This window comes from Chiroxiphia lanceolata, chromosome 6 (assembly GCF_009829145.1).
Source record: "Chiroxiphia lanceolata isolate bChiLan1 chromosome 6, bChiLan1.pri, whole genome shotgun sequence".
In the NCBI taxonomy this organism is placed as follows: Eukaryota; Metazoa; Chordata; class Aves; order Passeriformes; family Pipridae; genus Chiroxiphia; species Chiroxiphia lanceolata.
In genome coordinates this window covers 22,848,533-22,871,629 of record NC_045642.1, presented here as the reverse complement: position 1 = coordinate 22,871,629, position 23,097 = coordinate 22,848,533, and the positions used below count along the sequence as shown (strand labels likewise).

Below are 23,097 nucleotides of genomic sequence, written 5' to 3'. Positions count from 1 at the left end.
AGCACCAGAATGTGGACAGGACGAACATAGGCCAGCTGGGGCACAGCACAGTCTGGTCAGGTCACTGTTAGAGGCTGCGCAGCAAACTAACACAGCGCTGAACTTAGGTACATCATTCATGCTGAAAGTCACCATTGTGGCTAGAGGAAGTAGCTTGAATCAAAGGAACTAAGACACCTTAAGGAAGAGAGGGAGAAGGGAGAAGGGACGAGAAGGGAGAAGGGACGAGAAGGGAGAAGGGACGAGAAGGGAGAAGGGACGAGAAGGGAGAAGGGACGAGAAGGGAGAAGGGACGAGAAGGGAGAAGGGACGAGAAGGGAGAAGGGACGAGAAGGGAGAAGGGACGAGAAGGGAGAAGGGACGAGAAGGGAGAAGGGACGAGATAGGGAGAAGGGACGAGAAGGGAGAAGGGACGAGAAGGGAGAAGGGACGAGAAGGGAGAAGGGACGAGAAGGGAGAAGGGACGAGAAGGGAGAAGGGACGAGAAGGGAGAAGGGACGAGAAGGGAGAAGGGACGAGAAGGGAGAAGGGACGAGAAGGGAGAAGGACGAGAAGGGAGAAGGGACGAGAAGGGAGAAGGGACGAGAAGGGAGAAGGGACGAGAAGGGAGAAGGGACGAGAAGGGAGAAGGGACGAGAAGGGAGAAGGGACGAGAAGGGAGAAGGGACGAGAAGGGAGAAGGGACGAGAAGGGAGAAGGGACGAGAAGGGAGAAGGGACGAGAAGGGAGAAGGGACGAGAAGGGAGAAGGGACGAGAAGGGAGAAGGGACGAGAAGGGAGAAGGGACGAGAAGGGAGAAGGGACGAGAAGGGAGAAGGGACGAGAAGGGAGAAGGGACGAGAAGGGAGAAGGGACGAGAAGGGAGGAAGGGACGAGAAGGGAGAAGGGACGAGAAGGGAGAAGGGACGAGAAGGGAGAAGGGACGAGAAGGGAGAAGGGACGAGAAGGGAGAAGGGACGAGAAGGGAGAAGGGACGAGAAGGGAGAAGGGACGAGAAGGGAGAAGGGACGAGAAGGGAGAAGGGACGAGAAGGGAGAAGGGACGAGAAGGGAGAAGGGACGAGAAGGGAGAAGGGACGAGAAGGGAGAAGGGACGAGAAGGGAGAAGGGACGAGGAAGGGAGAAGGGACGAGAAGGGAGAAGGGACGAGAAGGGAGAAGGGACGAGAAGGGAGAAGGGACGAGAAGGGAGAAGGGACGAGAAGGGAGAGGGACGAGAAGGGAGAAGGGACGAGAGGAAGGGACGAAAGGGAGAAGGGACGAGAGGGAGAAGGGACGAGAAGGGAGAAGGAAGAAGGGAGAAGAAGAAGGGAGAAGAAGAAGGGAGAAGAAGAAGGGAGAAGAAGAAGGAAGAAGGAAGAAGAAGGGAGAAGAAGGGAGAAGAAGAAGGGAGAAGAAGAAGGGAGAAGAAGAAGGGAGAAGAAGAAGGGAGAAGAAGAAGGGAGAAGAAGAAGGGAGAAGAAGAAGGGAGAAGAAGAAGGGAGAAGAAGGGAGAAGGGAGAAGGGGCTTTTTAAAGAACAGTATCATTACTCCAAGATTTAGGAATAAGGGCAAAAGTTCAGATTGCAGAAAATCCACAGCTAATAAGTACATGCATATAGTACCACATTGGGCATGCCATATGACCAATTCCCCCCAAAATAAGACCCTAAAATGAAAATGTAAACCAATTTCTACAGTAAAGGCTATTTTAAAACAATATACATTTATGAAATAAGATATACTCTTACTCAAATCTACTTCCTCACTTTGTACAGAATTTGTGCTGAAAGTAAGTTTGAAGAGACAAATTCTAGGTTAGTGTACAAGAAACATGGTTTCAATCCAAAGCTTACTTACAGTGACTGAAACAAGCTAGTCTATACTGGTATGTCACACTAACATTTCTCTGAACAAATGCATTATTTTCAGATGTTGCCAAGGCAATGTTTTATATCAGCAATTCTACACTTCGATTTAAACAAAACCAGCAATAGCACAGAAGTGACAAATCCAGCTGTGATGAGATGCTACCACAATTCTGCATAGGTGGCAGCTTGAAAAATCCACCTCTTTCATTTTACTAAAATTTCTTGGATTACAAAGACTTTGGGATTTACAGATTCCCTACCACATCCCACACTCCATTTTCAAACACTGTAAAACGTCAAGATTTTGGTTAACAGAACAAGATCCTGAAATACAGCCAAACACAACCAGTCTGTCCTTAAGGACAAGATCACAGAAAGAAAAGAATACTAAACTACTGTAGAAGGAATGACAAAAAGTTTTATGTCTTAAAATTAATACCCTAGCTATCAAATCAATACAAGACCATTATTCTAGTTTTTGAAAAGGAAAGGAGCTAGTTAAATCTGTTAGCAAGGACTTCCAAAACCATACTCTGCAACTCACAAACAATCCTCTCAAACCCACAAGAGGTACATGCCACCTATCTTGACCCACAAAGAACCAAGCAAAACAGGACTCCGGAATAGCCCATTAAGATGGGACCAAGCAACAGAACTGAAAACACGCTCCTCCTGCAGTTTTAGGCTCCATTTCAGCCAGCGTAGCGGCAGGATGTCATCCCGCCATCCATTCTTACCTGCTTCCTCAGCATCTCTTTGCCAGTTGCTTTTCAGGCAGCTCAGTAAGCTGATCCAGCTACCTACAGCTGGTCTTTCTTGCAGAGTTAGTTGTCAGCCACACAAGCAGACCTCACTCACACCACCCCAGCCACACATTGACTGGAGGCAACATAAGGGAAGCAGCGAGAGCTCACGGCCAGTGACTACAGCAGCAGCAATTCTTTTGGCAGCAGCCTGGTCTTGGAGCAATTCAAGCTGACCACTGGGCTCAACTGTATCCTCAATATATAGTTTCATAATACTGCCAGGTTTCCTTTCTGTTGCACCAGCACTGAAATTCATATGACCAAAGCAGTCTATGGAGCATATATAGCCCCAAGTGACTAATTTTCTGCAGGGTAGACTCCTTAACCAGATCATCGCACAAACAGACCAACATCAGTGCCAGCACAAGGAGGAAAAAAGCAAAAGCAGAGTTCTCCATCTACCTTCTCTCTTCACACCAAACTTTTACATCAGAAAGCCATGATGTAAAACCACACACTCAGTCTTGTGACTGAAGGCATCTCATTTATAAACTGACACCACTGATTCCAATGTAAGGGACATGAACAAGACTGTGAAGGTTGGAGTGAGCACCCAAGAACTGGCAATAAATAGCAAAGATGAAGAACCAGTCCACCAAATTGAGTATTCTATATCCAAATCTAGGAACCAACACAAAGTTGCGGAGCCCCAAAAGTTTTGACATAGATCTGGGTCTACCAGGACAAAAATACTGCGGTAAAGAGTTGGTATTACAACACCTGTAAAATGATAAGAATACACATTCCTTTCTGCCATGCAAGACAAACACTAGCTTGGACATGCAGGACATCTGAGGGCAGGAACAAACTGCAAGACACCCTAACTCTAGTAGCTTGTTCAACTACTGACAGGGTAGCAGTTTTTTCCAGCAGTGCAGTGATCATCTACTGCCCTATCCTTCTCTTGGTTGCTGCTCCTCACTACTGTTAGAGTCACTGAGTCACAGAATATTCTGAGTTGGGAGATCTGACTTTTAAGCCATGATGAATCACCTCTACTCGTCACACTCTGGAGATGGAGAGCTCTTGTGGCAGATAGGACTCGGACATCAGGAGTACTGTATTTTTCAAGAAAATATATTTGTGAAAAACATTAGTAAGTTACAAATTTATAGCTCAAGCACCTTTGCTGGCAGGATAAGAATCCTGGGGAAGGGAGCAGATGGACCAAAGCCTATGGGAAACAGGTCTTCCAGAGATGAGAACAGATACAAGGAAAGAGTTTTGGAGAAACAGACCAGCCAGTCACAGACAAGGAACATGAAACTGGGTCTTTTTGGTGAAGTAGAGTACGGAGAAGAACAGAATGCAAGCACTGATTGGGTAGCAGCAACTGCAGAACTATAGTAGTTCTCCGCCTTCTGCTTTCTGTATCTACACACATTCTTCCACACCTCTGCATCTAAAAGCAGGGACTAGACACTTTGGAAGGAGATAAGATTCTTCAGTTTCTGCACAACAAGCTCCTCCCCTCAACAATAAAAACCTTTGCCCCACTGAGTTTATCCCTCATGTCCCATTCCCCTTCTTTCATTACAGCCTTTCTCCCTTTCTGCTTCAGTGGTAGCCTTCTAACACATATGAAAACCCTTTAGAAAAAATCTTTGTGATTAACATCCCTAGAGCTGAGCTCCCCAACTCTGCTCTTCCTTGTCCAGTAAGTAGAGAGCTCCTCAAGAAGTGGAAGCCCAGCTGTTCCTCAGCTGCCATGATTGATGGAATACACCCTCCTAGAAAACGCAGCTCATGATTACTTAGGAGGAGAAAACAGAAGCAAGGTATAAAAAACAGAAAAAAAACAAAGATGTAACCAAACCCAAATCTGTACAGTCAACTAGACAGTAAGTTCTGCACATATGCAAACCATGCTTGAACCTGAGACACCCAGCTGTCTCCCACAACCGAGAAGCAACTGAGTCATGAGCAAAAAACAAGAGAACCCTCAAGAGAGAAAGAAGCAAGGAGGGTAATATAAATGGGAAAAGAAATACAAGAAACAATGGAACAGGCACTATTTTCCCTGAGGCTCAGCTTCTGGACATCTCAACTCTAGTCTGAAGAACTGCTACACAGGAGGATTCTTTCAAAACCCACAACCAAACCCCAGGATTTTAGGTGTCACCATCTGTTGCTAAGGCTAAGGGAGTAAATTAGAAGCTCAGCAGGAAATTTTGTATATAGCTCTTTCGCCACGTTAGCTGGAGAAGCTTATATTGTGGATCAGGATTTCAGCTCTGCTAATGACTCACTCAGTGGCTGATGGTGTACTGCTCTAGACTTCAACTCCAGGAATCTGGAAGTTGCACAGATTGAAAAATAATATATCACATTAAGGTTAAATAATCAGGAGTCAAAAAAAAAAAAAGAAGATTTAAGATAGAATTCTTTGGTACAATTAAAAGTACTACAGGGGAAGGAACTCAAATTGCTCCAGTTCTAGCATTTTCAGATATTAATGTACTCAATCTGAAAAATCTTTTGCTTTTCTTTAGAAACCCTGGTTTTCTAAAGTCTACCAGTAAGTGAGCAACAGAAGTCATCTGAAACTACAAGCAGCAACCCTAAATCTAATTAGGCAAGTAATTAAACCATGCAAGCCCAACACGAGATGCTTTACCTACCAGTTACAGTGTTTATCCCATATTTGTATTCATATACAAGCCTACAGAATCACATTTGGCATTTCTGTTCGAATAATTAGGAGATACTGTCTTACTATCATCCCTTTCATAGCAGACATGATCATCCCAACCATATGTATTAGGGATGAATATATTCAGCCTGGAGAAGAGGAGACTAAAGGAAGACCTCATCATAGTTTACAACTTCTTCATGAGGGGAAGAAGAGGGGTCTTCTCCTCTCCACCACCTCTCTGCGGTGCCCAGTGACAGGACCCAAGGGAATGGTCTGAAGTTGTGTCAGAGGAGGTTTAGGTTGAATATTACAAATAGGTTCTTCACCCAGAGGGTGGTTGGGAACAGGCTCCCCAGGGAAGTGGTCACAGCACTAACTTGACAGAGTTCAAGAAGCGTTTGGACGATACTCTCAGGCATATGGTGTGACTCTTGGGGATGGTCCTGTGCAGGGCCAGGAGTTGGACTCAAGGATCCTTGTGGATCCCTTCCAATTCAGCATATTCTGTGATTCACAAGACCAAGAACAACGTGTTTCACCCACCTACCAAAAAACAATTCCCAGGTGGAAAACTACTGCAGTTTCCCCCAAACTACACTCTCAGCTCTGCCCTCACACCTTCAGGGCTTCCTAGCTTACTTGTTCTTTACACAGGAGAGTATTTACCCAACTGGCAGTAACACCCAGCACAATTCCAGTTGGACTTCTTTGCTGGAGACACTTCTGTGCTCCTCACTTCTACACAAGGCCTTTTCTTGCTGTCACCAGGGTGCTTCACAGATAATCTTCCCAAAGGGAAGGAAGTACGCCGGGGAGAAAGATACTACTCTAGATTACATCCTTGTATAAATTCTCTAGTTTTAATTAACCAGTTTCCATTACAAGTATCCCTACTTTAAAACACACAGAAGGTTGAGAGAATGAGCTAGCTTAAAATAACACAGCTATTCATCCCCCAGGCTAATAAATTTTCAAGCATTTCCCTCTCAGACTCTTTATCAGAGATGGGTATTCGTTTCACCTTAATGCAAACATCTGTCCTCCACACATCATTAGCTTTTTTTTTTTTTTTTTTGGAGGTGGAGAAACTGTACTACAGCATTTAACCCTTCTTCACATACATCTCTGTTCCTGCAGCTAAACACAGCAAAGCCTGCTCATATTCTGAATCAAACTCCAGAGTTGGAGATTATGAGCCTGATTGATGCTGAGGCTGGTGGTGCCCACACATACACCTTTAGCGCGCCGGCACAAGCCCAAAGTGGAAGGCTGAAGTCCATCAGCAGGGATACATCAGAACTGGAGATGAGACTCTGGACTTCTGGGCAGAATATTTGCTCTCCCACTCCTCTTCTGAGCACAGATTGCAAGAAGGAGCACTCAACGCAACAAGTGTTGAGCAATCCTACTAAGCAGAGATTTTAAACAGTGAGTAACATCATGTGCAAAGGAAAACACCTGAAAGATGCAGTCAAGCAGCAGAAATACAGCAAAATTGTAGAAAACAGCATTCCTTTACACTGTCAGGAAGCAAAACTAATTTTAGGATATGTTAGTAGCAGTAGCCTACGTAAAAAACACTAGAGAACCTCCCTGACTCACCAAGAGCTGCAAGGTCCCTGAAGGAGTTGCAGCCCACTCAAGCACCACACAATGCAAGCTGCTGAGTCTAGAGAAACAGGATCAGAGATCCCACTTCTCCTGGGTTGCTCTGGAAGAGCATTGCTTGCTTAGTCCAACAAGGAGCAAGCGGGAGGGAGACACTGACAGAAGTCTTCCAAATTACCAACTATAAATAGGATTGATGACTAAAGGGAGACAGCTAACTTTTTTACTAGAGAAAATGCATACTTGGAAACATTACATGGCAAATGGGAAAAGAAAAAGCCACACACACTGGAGAAGCACTCCTGGGAAGTTCAGAGAGGATTAGGACACCAGCACCAGCTTGTTCTCAAAACCACTCTTCAATGCATAACCCTTCAGAAGCACTGTGCAAATAGCCATACAAAAAAGCAAAACATGCTCCAAGATCAGGCTGCACATTTCTCTTGAGCTGTCACGATCACGAGTTAGTTACAAGCAAACTGGCATATTTTCACACTTTCTTAACATTACTTTCTAGGTTGATGAGTGCCATGCTTTATTTCACACAAGAGTAGAAGCGTTTGTGTAGAATTCAGAATCAAGAACAAGGCCAGAAAACCTTTCCAATGGATCTGAAGTGCTGAAGATGATAAATCTCTGAATAAGTGATTCTGCTAAAGAACAAGAGAATCAAAAGCTTTCCCTAAAGCTTTGCACACACCAGCCAAGCACTTGCAGCAGGGAAAACTGGGAGTTGGGCAGAGCCTCTCCTCTCACATCGTGCAGGGAGAGCAGGCTGAATTCCTTTCACTTCCCTACTAACTACACCATCACCACACATTGCACTAGTGTTGCAGTGATTTGTGCAACAGTGATTTGTGACATGGTCTACACTATATCACTGCACATTGTGAAACACCTGCAAATCAAGACCACGCTCAGTTGTGCAACAGGGACTGAAACCTACTTGCAGAAAACAAAGAAGCCTTCAGGTAACTATTTCACTTGATGCTACTGAGTTTGGAAAACAACATTGCTTGTGAAAGCTGCTCATTCATCAACAAGTTAGTACATGGTCAGCACTAAAGTGAATGTCCTTTGTATGGAGTTGTTAAATTGTTGTTAACATAATTTATCATCTGACATTTCATTAATGATATCCTACGAACTTCATAATGATCAGGGTCTGTTTCATAACACACCATTTCCAGACACCACAGGAAGCATAACCTTATAGATGGAATCTAACTCAAAACATTGACAAGTACAAAATCCAGCTAGTCTTCTTCCTCTTCACATAAGCATCACATTTATTAATTTAATAATATTATTGTTAAGGTCTGACTTATAGAGCTTGTTATTACCCCAACCTGCTTGCCAGAGTTTGGGAATCACCCCCCATATTCTTAATTTTTAAAAGATCTGACCATAGAGACACAAATAAGTATCTACTCCACTGCTCCTGTACCCAGTTACATACATTTTTCATGCCTTCCTTAGTGGTCCTGGTACACAAGTTGCTATTTTTAGATGCTGGACTATGCATAGCCCAGGTTAAAAAAAAGAAGCTAAAAGAAGCCGACAAGAAGGCAGAGAGGTTCACCCAGCTTTGCTGCTGCTCCAACAAGTTGTTAAACATTTACACAGGAAAAGAACAGTTTAAGACTGAATAAGGGGGTTTTGTCTAAATTCAAATCACAGGAAGTTAGAGGGAGTTGAGAGCACCATCCTGATTAACAACCTCTTACAAATTCTTTTTTAGGAAATTTAGAGCAAATTGCCCACATTTAGTTAATTTTGCATGTTAGTGAATAAACTCCAAGAAGCTTAATTAAGGCAAGCTCATCTTCACAAATGTTTGTTGGCCCCAATACAACTGTACAGCTGTATTCACCACATGAGAAAGCATCACCACTATCAGACATTTTGTAACCACTAAATGTACGATTATTCAACCATGTCTCTATCAAAGGCACTGGGGGAAGAAGTGGGTGCTTTTTTAAGCCATTGTGAGGCTTGAAAGAAAACAGGACTTTTCTTTGAGTGCCATATAGACAATTACACAATCAAAATAAACTTTGTTTCCACTTAACACATCAGTTACATCAAATCAGGGAAAAAATATATTTCTCATCAAAATATTTGCGATTTTGAGCTAGGAAAAAAATAAATAAAAAGTTTAGGTATCCACACAACCAAGTATTGACACAACCAAGATGTCAGGCACTTTAAAGCACCAGATCAATACAACTTGCAGTGACAGTGTATTTTGAATATACAAAGTTGATTATTTGCATATAGCAAACTGGTCTGATCTCACAGCTGACCCTGCTCCAAACAGGAGGTTGAAGTAGAGGCCTCCTGAGCTCCCTCCCAGTCTGAATTACCATAGGATTTTGAATTAATTTCACCAAGTTACTGAAGGAAAGGGACAGAAAAATTATTTCATGTTTTCCAGAAAAAGAGGTGACTTCCTAAAATAGGAGACACGGCAACTCTCCAAATGGGAGCTATGGCAGCAGCAGACAGTTCCCCGCTCCAGACACTCTGTCCTCCAGAATACACCCAATTGTCAATGGCAGAGAAGCAAGGTGGCTGCCTGCCACTACCATCAACGGGAGAAGAATAGGACACTCATCCAACCTAAGGAAATACCACTATGGATCATAACTAGCAGCACCATCAACAGATCTGCCTGTCTAGAGGAAGGCAGGGGAGCAGCCACATTTTTGCTGTATTCTTGGTGATTTCAGAATGACTCCTTGGCATGCTGCTCTTGTCAAGTCTGTGGTTTCTTTAGCTAAACTGTTTTTCAATCAAGAGAGCTGTTATCTTCTGCTACCAATTTATGAGGCACATTAAAGGCAGAGCATTGAACCCACAAGTTTTCACTGCATACTCGCTCAAGAGGCATCCAGAAATATCACATTGAAATAACATCCACCCAACGTCCATTCACTGTACAGTAGCCAAAAATCAAGCCAGATGCAAGTTATGCAGAGGGTAAACCAGAAAAGCTGCATACAGACCTTCACACAGAAGTGCAACTTTAGAAAAATTAACTTTTGGTCAAAAGAGATGCTATTTCAACTAGTACAAACCTGATTTTCTCAGAGTACATTACTGGTTCATCCAGTTGTTCCTCCTCCTCAAATCCCCTCCTTCTAAATACCAGAAAATTAGACAGAGCATAGATAGAAGCAACTGAATATAGGCATCCAAAAAAAATTCTAAGAAAACAAGGAAAGAATTTCCAAGTCAGTTTCAGACATGCAGAAGAGGTAAAGGGCGGTAAGAAGCCCTTACAAAAGTGTTTGTAAGTGTTTCAGAATTGTTGTAAAGTTGCTTTCTAGTGGTGCAGTAGAAAGAACACATAACAGTAACTACAGTAGCCAATTAGCATCAAACCCACTAGTTTTTAAAAGACCAGAAAAACAGGAAATGCACTTCTTCCTACAGTATGACTTAGTAATTCGCTGATTCTCAAGGTGACCCAACATATCTGCAAGTTGTGCCTTATACTCCTTTTTAGGAGAGAAAACAGACAACCTGCCCAGTCTATTGCTGGTGCCACAATGCGCTTCAGGGCAAACCACCCCAGTGCTTATTCAGATTACAACAACCTCTCCTCATTTCAGCTAGAGATACAGCAGCTGTCCCAATAAAGCAGCATCTCGCCTGCATAAGCTGCACACAGAGGATACACAACAGCTAGCTCATGATGGCCAAAGGTTGTCAGCCACAGTGACAGCTCAAGTCCAAATCAGCAGGCACCATCACCCTATTTCTCCATGCTCCTTGACACTGCAGCAGTGCTTCCACTTCAGAGCAGAGCAACAAACAGGGAATTCAGCTGTCCTGCCAACACTCCTCTTCCTCCATGTCTTAAGATCATGACCATGGCAAAGAGAAAGAATAATTTCTGAGTAGCCACTGGCCACATACAGTGGCCTGCTGCTGCCTGCACTTGTACAAAACAGTGACGCAGGACACTTGCATTGCAGTTCTCTGAACATCTGAGGATGTGATTGTGGGAAGATCTGCTGTCTACAGCTTGTGGTTCCAGCTGATAAGCTGGCATTTGGCTCAAGCACTGTAAAATTCCACATGTGTGACAATGCAAAACAAGCTAAAGTGGCCACCAAGACTCCTGTGATGCACCACAAGTCAGCAGGCAACTGATAATGCAGTAAGTAATATATTTAAAACTAACATCAGAAAGACAAAGAGGGTTTGGGTCTCCTGTGCCAACCATATCTTTAACAGGCATTCCATTTCTCTAGCTGGGAGGAAGACATGGGCCTTATTCATTTGTATGTAAAGCTACAGCTTGTCCAAGGCACTGCTGCTGCGTTTCAAACCTGTGCACGCAGGACTCATTACATGCTCTGGCATTATGTGTGCTGCCAGTAGCATTACTGCTTTACTGGCGTCTCACACAAGCTGAAATTCGACTGCCCGAATGTGTTCATATAGGAGTTCTGTGTCGGCTGAAGCAAAGATTATTGGGAAGCACCGTCATTAGCCCAGCAACCTACCAGCTTGTTGCGGGGCTGCTGCACCTACAGGTCTGCCACCTGGAAGCAGCTGCAGCATCTGAGCACTTGATGTCCTCCTACTCCCCTTGAGGGAAGGAAATACCTTGTGCAGCCTTTTAAACTATCATCTCATCTTAAACTCACAGCTCTTACAGTTTGCAATTCTTCTTATGGCCCACCTTATCAATTCCCAATTAGGCTTAGGACTTGTCCTTCCCACTGCCTTTGGGAGGAATGGAACTGAAAACTCTCTTGGCCTGATCTGTTACACCGGCAGAGAAGCCCTTTCTAAAGCCTCGTCTTAACTTCAAAGCTGCAGTGGCAATGTCAGACTCAGATGGAAAAAACTGTGTCTCCTGTGACCAGGAATCGAAGAACTGAGAAAAGTTAGTGCAGCGTAGCACTGGTGATCCCCCGGCACCAGCCTCCGCTGTACTTCCCCTGCGCTCCTGTATTTCTGCGATGCCAGCTAAACGCTGTCGACACCCCCTCCCGGCCACCACTACTGTCACCCCCTACAAAGGAGCGGCCACCCAGCTTCAGCCCTTCCTTGGACCGGGACCGCGGAGCGGACGGGCTGCTGGAGCAGGCGGGGCTGGCACAAGTTTCGCGCTGTTCGCCCGCCGCTCCCGGCACGATTGTGCCCTCGCCTTCCGCCCCGGCGCTTCTCCCGGGGCAGCCGCGGCTGCCCCCGCCCGCCCGGGCATCGGCCGCGGCCCAGTGCTGCTGCTCCCGGTGCCGCCGCGGCCGGGCACGGGGCTGGCTGTTCCCGCTCCCGCTGCACCGGGAGCCGCCGCTGCTCCGGGGGCGGCGGGGACGGGGCGGGCGTGACGTCAGCGATGAGGCGCGAGGCCGGCGCGGAGGGGGCGGCGCGCGCCGGGAATGCGGACCGGGACCGAGACCGGGACCAGCCGCGCGGACCCGGGGCCGCGCTGCGTGCTCGGCCGGGACCAAGTTCAAACACGCCGTGCCCGCCCGCCCGCCCGCGCACAAAATCCCAACAACTGGAGCTTCTCTCAGCACCCGCAGATTTTACGGGGAGCCTGAGACCGGCTCCGCGGCAGCGCGCCCGGCCGGGCGGCGGCACCCGCTGGCCCCTCGGTTGCTGCCCCAGACCGGCCCACCCCGGGACCCGCTGCCGGCCCCCGGGCGCTCCGCCGCTTCCCTCGAGGCCGGTGCCCGCCACCCGCGCTCACCACGAGAAGCGCCCCGCGCCCCCTCCCCACGGGGCCGAGGCCGCCGCCGCGCTGCCCCGCGGGGCTCTGCTCCGGCCCAGGGGGACGGAGGGGAAGGAGCCGCGGCGGGGGCGGCCGGGACGCGCACTCACCTGCCCAGGCGCCCAGCGCCGGCCCCACGGCGGCAGCGCCGCTGCCCAGCACCCAGACGCGGAGGCCGGACAGAAGGCGGTACGAGGCCAGCGCCGCCGCGTACAGAGCGCTCAGAGCGCCCACCCAGTAGAGGAGGCCGGCGGCCGGGAGCGCGGCGGGAACCACCATGCTGCGGAGGCTGCCGCGGCCGGACTGAGCCCTCCCGGCCACCGCCGCCCCGCAGCCGTCACGGCGCCCGCCCCCGCCCCGCCGCGATTGGCGGAGGGGCCGCTCAGGCACCGGGTAACCCGGCAACGCGGCCGGGCCCGCCCGCCCCGAGGCCGCCCGGCCACACGCCCCCGTACTACTTGCGGCCTGCGCCCCACGTGGTCGCCACCGCTCTCCTGCCTCCATTGGCCGGCGAGGATGGCCGTCACCCGGAGACCGCGCTTCGATTGGCCCCGCAGCGCGGAGGCCTCGCAGGATTGGTGGAGGACGGGTCCTCTCTTCCCGCCCTCATGACGTCATATGAGCCCATTCATAAAATGCTCAGGCTCCGCCCGGCACCCGAATGTGTCCCTGGGTTCCCCTCCCCCGCCCCGCACTGCGCTCGCCCCCGGAGCGGCCCCGCGATGGAACCGACACGGCACGGCCGGGGGGGCACGGGGAACACGGCACGGGGGAAAGCGCGGCTGGGCACCACAGCCCGGCCGCCACGGCTGCCCACGCGACGCGGGGCTGGCAGCGCTCTCCCTCCGACCGACCTCGATCTGCCTACCCCGGCAAGATCCGGGGGCAGCGGAGGCCTCCTGACATATTTCCTCACTTGCTGCACTACCGCTGGACTTGTTCTTCCCCGCCGTCCTTCACCTGCCCGTTTGACACGACCTCGCTCCCACAGCCCCACGCGCGACGGGTCTGGAACGCCTGGACTCGGGGGAAGTGTAGGAGACACCTCTGAAATGACACACACACACGCACATGCACACTCTCCGTGGCCCTTTCCACAGTGGCAAAGAGAACGAAGCTGCGCTGCCTTCTGCCCCAGTCCAGCCACCCGCTGGGGCTGTGCCACCCGTACAGCGCGTACGGGCCCCGGGCTTATCCCGCCCTTCCAGGAGGGAGCCTGGGGCGGGAAGGAGGTGGGACAGGGGAGGTGTGGGAGGCTGAAGTCCTGAAATAGCTCATGGTTGAGATGGCTGAGGAAGATGGAGTGGCTGAGGAAGAAGGAAAATCAGTGGCGTCTTGGTGCAATGTGCGGGTCAACCAAAACGCAAGAGAAGTCCCGTGGAGGTGGAGGGAACCACTGTTTTTAAAGGGAGCCTCCTGCAACTCTGTGTCAAAATCTTTTTCTAGAAAACAAACCTTCATACCATTTCTTTGACAATGACTTAATTTCAAGCAGTAAGAAACATTCTCTATACGAGGTTTTTTGGAGCATACGTCTGAGAGATTGACAACAGGTAGAATAGGGAGCAGTTTTGATGTTGCCTTTCCTTTCTCCCCTGCACTGGCAAACAGGTCATACCCAAATCCAACCACTATTGCTGAAGACCTCCAAGCCATACCAAAGCACCACTCTGCCTCAGACTTCATCCTCTTACCACGCTGCTCTGACACCTAGGAGAGCCCAGTTTGGCCTTCCCAGATACCCCACCAAAAATCCCACCTGAATCCAAAACAAACGTAGAGTTCATCTTCCTCATCCATCAATTTTATTACATTGCTCTCTTCCTCTTGCTGTTTCTCCGGCTGCTACCAGAGCCACTCAAGCTGGTGACACCTGTGTTCATGAGTATCTACACATAGCTTTGCCACGAGACAGTTTTCAGGAACTTCCATCTTCCCATGCCACCCTTGCCTCTGCTAAAGCACTGCTGCCAGGCTGCAGCCATGTGCCAGTTCCCCTCACTCTCTCCTTTGCATGACTTTCCACACACCATGTTCTCCTCCAGGAGGTGGAGAACCAATATGCTACAGATCTGCCAAACCCCAACATGCTACAGAGCTGGCTACCCTTTAGAGATCCCACTCCTGCAGACTGCTTACTATGAACTGAATGGATTTACAAGAGCTCTACAGTTTCTCTCTCCTTGTCCTATTCCATGTTTCCTAACCTTTTGGTGCTCGTTGTTCATAAAGCATGAGCTCCTCAATGGAGGGATTACATTTGCAAGAGTTTGGAAAGATCTCATGCAAGGTACCACCCTAATTTCAACAGGTAAGTAATACCTCCAGTGTTGCACCTTGAGACCTCAACCCAACCATGGTTGATTGCAGTTACAAGGACTATTGCAACCTCAAAGTTGTCATTTAGAAACAAGATGTACGACGTCAATTATCTCACAGAAAGAAGTGTGTGTCCTGAGATACATGAGGTTGAACTTAATGATCTTTCATGTTTCACGCTAAGGGAAACAAGACCAAAGAAATTAAATGAAAACATGCTTTGATAGGTTTATCCCTTTTATTAGTTTAATAAAAATAAATATGTGTTACATTTCCTGTTTTTAAATATATATACACACAAAATAGCTTTTCACGCAGATACATAATTAATAGAAATCAAAGGCTTCTGTTCTACTTGTGGAAAACAATTAAATTCATAGCAGGATTCCAACTCCATTGGATTCAACAATATACTGTTCGCAGTGACGTTGATTAAAGGCATGAAACTATCATACACTTCACAATGAAAAATGTGTCAAGTCCCTGTCTTATTGGCTGACCTATAGGTTTACAGCTGACTTTTAGAAATTAGTCTTTACCATACAGCACTTACATCAGACCTAACAGAAGGGAACGTCGCTGGATTTTATTCAATTCCACAACCTCATGGTGATTTAGCCCACTGGTTTTTTTTCTTTGCTTTTGTTTTTCAGTCACTCAACTGTGAAAGTGACACTGCAGAGGATCCAAGTTTCACCAACTTTTTTCCTGATTTTTTTCCAAGAGGCCACCTATAGCTTACTGGACACCATTTTTAGAATAGTGTGATATGCTAGGGCTAACTCTTGCCGTTACACAAGGAAAATCCTCATAGGCCTCACCAAGTGTATATTTGACATAACACCCTCCAAAGACAGGATTTTGATTACAAGTAAGTGCAAAATGCTGGGATTATTTTCCTATTGTTCCATACTAGTTTTTCCTTAATTTGTAAACCTACTGTAATCTGTGTAGAGAATCTTGGTATTTCTGCATAAACACTCCTGTGCTGGAAAGAAACAATGTTGTTACAGCAAGAGAAAAGAACAGGTAATCAGAGGGAGGTTCAAGTATCACTCTCAATGGGATCATAGTGCAATTGTAAATTGTTAGAAAGAACACGTGCTTGCTGTGACCACATCACACTGTTTTCTTCCACTGGCTGTCAAAGCAGTTCTCAAACTGTTTGCAGGATAAGTGACACACTGCTGATTCTCATCTTTTGTCCTCCAGAGGATCAGGCAACAAAGAGACAGGACATGGCACAAGCATCTGAAAAGAGAAAAGGTACCAGTTTGCCCAGAGTAAGAGATCTACTACAAGTCGAAGACAACACGAGAGCTGCAGTGTCACCAAGAGTTGAGAACGAAAGTGGACTGGGCAGCTGGACAGTGTATGTAGAGGCTGGAGAAAAGGAGATGGGTGTTGAATAACCTGCTGAAGGGAGCAGGCAGCTTCCTACTGGACATTCACATAAGCCACACTGCAGTTACTAAGGGGATGCTGCCAATTACAAATTGATCAGAAGTAGGGAAGTAAGTACATCGGTGCCATGGAAGACGTGTTGGCCTTTGTCAGAGCCTGCCCATCTTTTATTAGAACGTCTACTCCCCACTGCACTGCAGTTGTGCTGCTCCTGAGACCTCTTCTTTGAACAACCTTCTTGTCGTGGGTCAGGACAGAACCTACCCCGCTGTTGAGGGAACTGATAAATCCGTTGACAGAGAAGCACAGATACAGCAAGGCAGCCCTTAGGTTTTTTGTGTTAAAAAATAATACTAGTTATTCAACAGTGTTGCTATTTTTTATGCTACTCTGTTCAGAGAGAAAGGCAGTCCTCTGAGAAGCTTACAGTCTACATTTAGAAGAAGATGAGTCACAGGCAGGGAAAGGGACCCACTGGAAGGGAAAGAACTATACAAAGGTCAAGTGATGGGTTTTGGATCTCTTGCTTACGGGTATTCCTAGGCAACAGGCATATCCCTCTTTTCAGGGTCAATCCCAGTATTCCCCTGAGCTTTGCAGGTCTGTTCCCATTTGCCATAAGCAGCAGCAAATCCCAAAGGAGCACTCAGTCAGCTGAGCTGATAGAACAGACAGGCATTTTGAATGTACTCACACATCAACATGCATACACACATATATATGAAGATACCTTGCAAAGGCCCCAGAGATCCATATTTCCACAGCAACTTTTATCAGTTCAGGCATGTAGTCAGTTCCAGATGACTGCCAATGCAACCCGGGTCAGGATGGTGATGCAAGCCTAAGTCAACCCACAAGTCGGCTACATTGCTCCATCACATGGAAAGTGGCCAAGCTGTATGGCAGATCACAAGAGAGACAAAAGAGAAGTATTCAGGAAAGCTAAAGGAGTAAAGACATGCATGAGTAAAAAATGCATCAATAATGAACAAAAAATAAGGATGTAGAACTACAGAGAGGAATATATCAACAGAGAGGAATATATCAAAAGGAGACAAAGCTCTGCAGCAACTCTTAGAGCAGAATGGGGGACTGCTGGTTATCTGGGATGTGTCACGTGTTTTTCATGCCACTGAGAAGTAATGGAGTCATTTGTTTCATTAAATGGCATTCTTGTACCCAACACTAATTTTATCCCTTTACAAATATGTTTTTCACTCTAGCAAGTCAAGAGCAGCTCTCCTTTCTGTACAGTCATTCTGCTCTCATGCCTCTGTTATCATTACTCACACTTACTGAGGTGAGGCCAGCTTCAAAAAAGGGTCTGGCTCTTGTGGTGCTGAGCACTGCAGCATGTCTTTGCCTAAATCCACAGCCTCAAATTACGACACCCTGCCCCAGTGCACACTGAAGGCAAAAAGTAGAATACCTAAGAACATAATCTTCATTATCCATCCTGTTAAATGAAGATGTCTACAAAAACCAATTATACATGCCAACAAATCCCTCAAGACACCTCGTCCACTGCTGAGTTGATCCTAATGCTGGGGTGAGGCAAGATACCTTGTGTGGAATTCTCAACCCTCAGCCTTTCCTTAGGCACCCACTCCATCTCCTTGCAGGGGTCATCGTACCCCGCCAAGTCCACATGCTATTTAGCACTCACCCAGGAACTCAGTTTTCCCTCTTCTGCCTGAAAGGGCAGCAAAGTGTTTCAACAGCATGGTACAGATGTGTGCTGGGTGAGGTGATCTTGTTGAAGCTGTTGCACAGCACACAGAATCATAGAATCAATCATCTTATCATAGAACTACAGAATGGTTTGGGCTAGAAGGGACATTAAAGAGCATCTAGTTCCAACCCTCCCTGCTGTGGGCATGGATACCTTTTACCAGACCAGGTGGCTCAGAGTCCCATCCAACCTGGCCTTGAAAACTCACGGGGATGGGGCATCCACAACTTCTCTGGGCAACCCATTCCACTGCCTCATCACCCTCAGTAAAAAATTTTTTCCTAATAACTGGTTTTCCATCATCTGCAATGATGTGAGGGAAAGCCAGTGGGACTGGAGGGGCTGGGGCAGACATTCTCAGTGCCATCTTGTGCATAAATCTTAAACATGTGTTAAAGCCATGTATTTGGGCAACTCTGAAAACAGGTATTTACGTAACCCTCTTCCCTCCAAGCAGGTGCTTGGGGATCCATGTTTCAGACTTGGGCCTTGCCAGCAGCAGCCCAAGTCTGGGGCTCCCGCTGTCAGCCCTACAGTACTCCCATGGGCCTAACACAGGGTGCCTCAACACTTGTGAGAAGGGGCATCAGGCACTGAACAACCACAGAAGAGCTGATTGTCCCTGTTCTGCAGAGCTTACAGGAGAAAATGAGCCAGAAGGCAGTTGGTTGAGAGAAAGGGATGGAACTAGTAACATAAAGTGCCATAATAAATAAGCAAGTAGGCACGGATTTTGATTGGTGTGTCACTCATCCTGCAATTGCACAATTTTGACTGTAGTTTATGTGAGAAGAACAGGGACCTGCAAACACAAGCCAGCTTTGGAACACAAGTCTTAGCTTTGAAATTGAGCCATTCAGGCATTTTAGGTTACCACACTGTGTAGCAGCTATACACTCCTTGTTTCTTAAATAAATTTTGGCATCAGTAACCTGTCCTTCTGCTTTAGGGAATAAAGTCCAAAATTTCTCAACAACAAAACACTCCAGACAAATGTAGCAATGGAAGATAAACAGAACCTAAAGCCAGGTAGTAGTTGGCATATTAACTAGTTGAGTCTATAGATTGTAAATTTAGCATGTCAAGCAGATGTACACAGCTCTTTATGAGAAGGTCTGTTCAGCTTCCCTTACAAACAGAAAACAAGACAAATGGCACTGTAAACTTCTAGTACTTTGCACAGGGTTTTTTCACTGTTACTTACTGTGGATTAACAGGTGAGTCTCCTGTAAAATCTCAAAATTGCTCTTTTTATTGCCATTCCCCATTTAGAGTTTTCAGAAGTGATTACAATGGGGAGCTCCAGATCCTCTCATCATGCAAACTAAGGAAAGTCTTGAGTAGGACATGCATATAAAGTGTTGTTTGTTTTTTTTTAATCACCAGCAACACTGGAAATCAAGTACTACTAAAAAAAAAATTCTAATAGTTGTGCATGCTGCAAATCCAAGTGCAGCATGTGTTTACTGGAGAGACATAATATGGCCATGACAACAGAAGATTAACCTTCTTCAGTCCTACAGCCCACTGAAATATATTGATTTTGAGCTGAAAATATCATCTGTAGAAATGAAATACTGTGTGCTCATTGTTTAATCCTTGATGTCTCTTCTACCTAGTTTCGTAACTGTAGATAAATTATACAGATACTTGTCCACATAAAATGAACAAAGTTCAGGAATGCATGTCCCTCACACCACTGCCAACACTCAGTCTCACCTTGCATCATACGATCACTTTCAGACGCAGATGATAGACTACATTTGTTAATAAATCTCTGTCTCCTCATCTATAACCCATTATTCATCCACTGCACTGTATTATATACACTCAACCCTCTTTCACAGCATCCTTTTGTGGAGCATATTGAATGTGAGATTGTGTCTATAGCTCTCCCTCCACCCTGCTCCACCACATCTCTGAAAGAGACTACCTAGCACAAGCTGGTACATACCCAAGAGATAGAAATCATGTGACATTTCCTCTCTTTCACATAACAATTTACCTCTTCGATCATCATATCCTTTTTAAAAAAATCCATCATCCTCAAGTCTCTCATTAAAGATCCACTTGCCAGATAGTTCTGGTGCACCTGGTATTTGTAGAAGACTTTGTCTTGGGCACTCCCAGTATTTCACAAACACGAATTATGTTTTGAAGAATGCCTGTTAAGCACAGTGTATCACTCCTAGAGGAAATGGGATGGTAGAAAGTTCAGTTAGGACCCCACCAGCAGCAGAAGTTGATAGCAAAAAAAAAAAAACCCTGTTTCCTATTTATCTTTAACACCCAATTATGCGTCCATATGTTTTTCTTCGAATTCTCCATACTTCTTTAAAATGTCCAGCTTTTAGACTTCCTAAAGAGTCCTACCATTAGTTTTAACCATTAAAGTTAGCATTTCAAAACCACCCTTGTTTAAAAACAATGTAAGACCAAAGACACCACAATAATGTTTCCACCAAGAACACCATCTATTCAGGGGGTGTAAAACACTATCCCTCTGGAGACATCAATGGAAATTTGAAGATTTACAGCAGCAATGACCTGGCTCCAAAGCATTCCTACAAATACTAGTTAAAAACAAACAAACATCAAAAATTAAAAATCCCAACCCAAAAAATGCTGCTGCAGGCTGCCTTGAACCATCCCTTTCACAGTCTACTGCTACCAATTCAAGCTTGAGCGTACTTTGATTTTGTTCAGTGTCTAAGTTTCCAGTTCTTCTATATATTGATCCGCTATTACTTTTGCTCATTAGCCGCATGCACAGCAAATCAGGTTTATAGGTATATATACATTTCTGAGTATACATATGTACATATTCTGCCCAGACTTGTTTACATAGAACCAGCCAAAGAATGGACTTGCCCTACTCAGTACATCTAATTTTTGTTTAATATTAAAATATTAGCTGTTTTGCTTTTGTTATTGAATCACACAAATATCATTATCAACCTTGTCACATGAATGCTTCTCACTTCCCTGAATTTTCTCCTCCAATCAGTACTATTTCAAGAGGCAATGCAGCACAAAAGAACGAGAAATTGGTGACAGTAGCGGAAGTGCCTCTTTTTGCAGTGGAAAGCCTTGGAGGATGACACAGGCAAAGCAGGTCAGAAAATTCTACTTTGCTGAAGACCTAATACCATGTTCCCACCATTTCAATGGGAAAGTCTATGACTTTCTTCCAGCTCAAAAAGGTCGAGAAAAGAACAAGAGAAAGAACCTGAAAAATCTGCTATGTATAGGAATTATTTTCGTTAAAGAATCAGACTCATGATGGAAGAGAGAAATATTTTTCAGGAATCTGGGTTAGATAACAACCAGGCATGTTTCGTTCCATACTCATACAATCACTTTCATGGTCTCACTTCTGCCCTGTAAGCCTCAAGACTGAATCCGTAGCTCAAATCCCACATTACAGAAAAAATGTGCAAGAAACAATTTAGAAATAATACATATTTATTTTTTTGTCTTCCAAGTCTTTTGTGCTGTCTCATACCAAATAAGCCTTCCATTTTCATTACTTGTTTCCCTCTAGGCATATGAAGGAAGTTTAATCCCTATAATCCATTCATTCCTTTGCTTCAGCAACTATTGAAAGTGCCACTGGTAGCACTTAATGCATAAATTGATGATTAGATTGATTTTATCACTTAGTTTTCTATTGACCACTGAATGGGAAGTTACATCCTTAAAACATATTATATTATTTCTCTTTGAATAACCTGGTACAGATGTGGACTGAGAAATAAAATGGATGGCTGAGCAATGATTGCTTAACTCCCTGCTTTGAGGAGATCTCCCAAATAGCAAAAACGCCAAGTAAAAACCTAAATTGTCTGCCTAGAGGATGGTAGCTTTGCTGAAAAGCAATGTTCTTTAATCATTGGGTTCTTCTGTCAGTTTTTCAGTGCTGCACTAAATGCTGTATGTAAAAACTATGGAGTTCAAAAGGCAAAAAAAAAGACACAAGGTTTCACACCTAAGGAAGCTGATTATACCTCCCTTTTTTTTAGAATGCAACATTGCCTTGCCCTAGATGACTTGAGTTTTTCATTTAAATACTTTCCAAAAAATTTTTCCATGAAGACTTCTACAAGTAGCCCATCCAGGAGCAAGATGTCAAGCAGCACTGTATGAATACACCTTCAGCATGGTGTCCAAACCACACACACAGTTCATAGCAAATATAACCAAACTACTCTGCCTCTATTAAGGTGCTCAAAGAAAAGAATTAATTCATGGAAAAACACATTAAAATGACAAAAACCAGCAGCACTTTCAAAGTGGACCTACTGTAAATGAACATATCCATCTCAGAATCCATTTTACTGATAAACAAGAATGCAGAATTATGTGAGGGGATATCCAGGATTCCTGAGTCAAATTCCCCAATACTACACAGAACCCAATACTGATGTTCTTTTCTGGATACATCTAACTTCATTTAAAAAGAAATTTAAACTTCTCATTTGAAACTGCTTTAGAATATTGTTGGTCTGATAGTTAGAACTCTTCCTGCAATTTTCAGCAAACTCTACCCATTATCCCCTTTGCATGCATTTGTTTTGCTTCTTTACTCTAATCTTGAGCTCACATAATTATTTTCCTTCCCTATATAAAAACAGTGTAATTGTCACTTCTGTGCCTTTCCGTTAAGCCTCTCTATTCCTCTTAACATCCATGTGGTTCTTTTCTGCATCTGTTCCATCCATCTGTTTGAATCCATTTAATCTGAATGTGGGTGATATTTGGGCTCCAGATAGGGTCTTACTAATGCCATATACTTTGACAGTAATATATCCTATACACACAGTAAATCCATCCCATAATGCTTTCTAGGACACCATCGGTTTTTTTTATTTTCTCAGCCACGTCACATAGCAGCATGCTATCATTCTGCTGCTGACTACTGCACCGACTACCAACTCACCACTGAAGCGACGAACTCTTTCAGAATAAATTGTGATTAGTTTCTATTTGCATCACTAAATCTCCATCTAA

The 23,097-nt window shown here is 45.4% G+C and overlaps 1 protein-coding gene and 1 long non-coding RNA gene across 3 annotated transcripts in view; both read right to left on the bottom strand.

Annotated features, from left to right (window-relative positions):
- Positions 1-13,136, bottom strand: part of HSD17B12 (hydroxysteroid 17-beta dehydrogenase 12) — an 85,624-nt gene extending 72,488 nt beyond the window's left edge. Inside the window, 3 exon segments of the mRNA XM_032690414.1 lie at positions 12,743-12,916; positions 12,919-13,067; positions 13,069-13,136. Of these exon segments, the coding sequence (XP_032546305.1) occupies positions 12,743-12,916; positions 12,919-13,067; positions 13,069-13,136 (391 nt within the window).
- Positions 13,137-15,175: 2,039 nt separating this feature from the next.
- Positions 15,176-23,097, bottom strand: part of LOC116788597 — a 76,259-nt gene continuing 68,337 nt past the window's right edge. For both annotated transcript variants that reach the window (XR_004357696.1, XR_004357695.1), the window contains exons 4-5: positions 17,086-17,250; positions 15,176-16,202 (exon numbers count right to left, since the gene is read on the bottom strand). This is a non-coding gene — a long non-coding RNA (uncharacterized LOC116788597). The remainder of the gene's footprint in view (positions 16,203-17,085; positions 17,251-23,097) is intronic.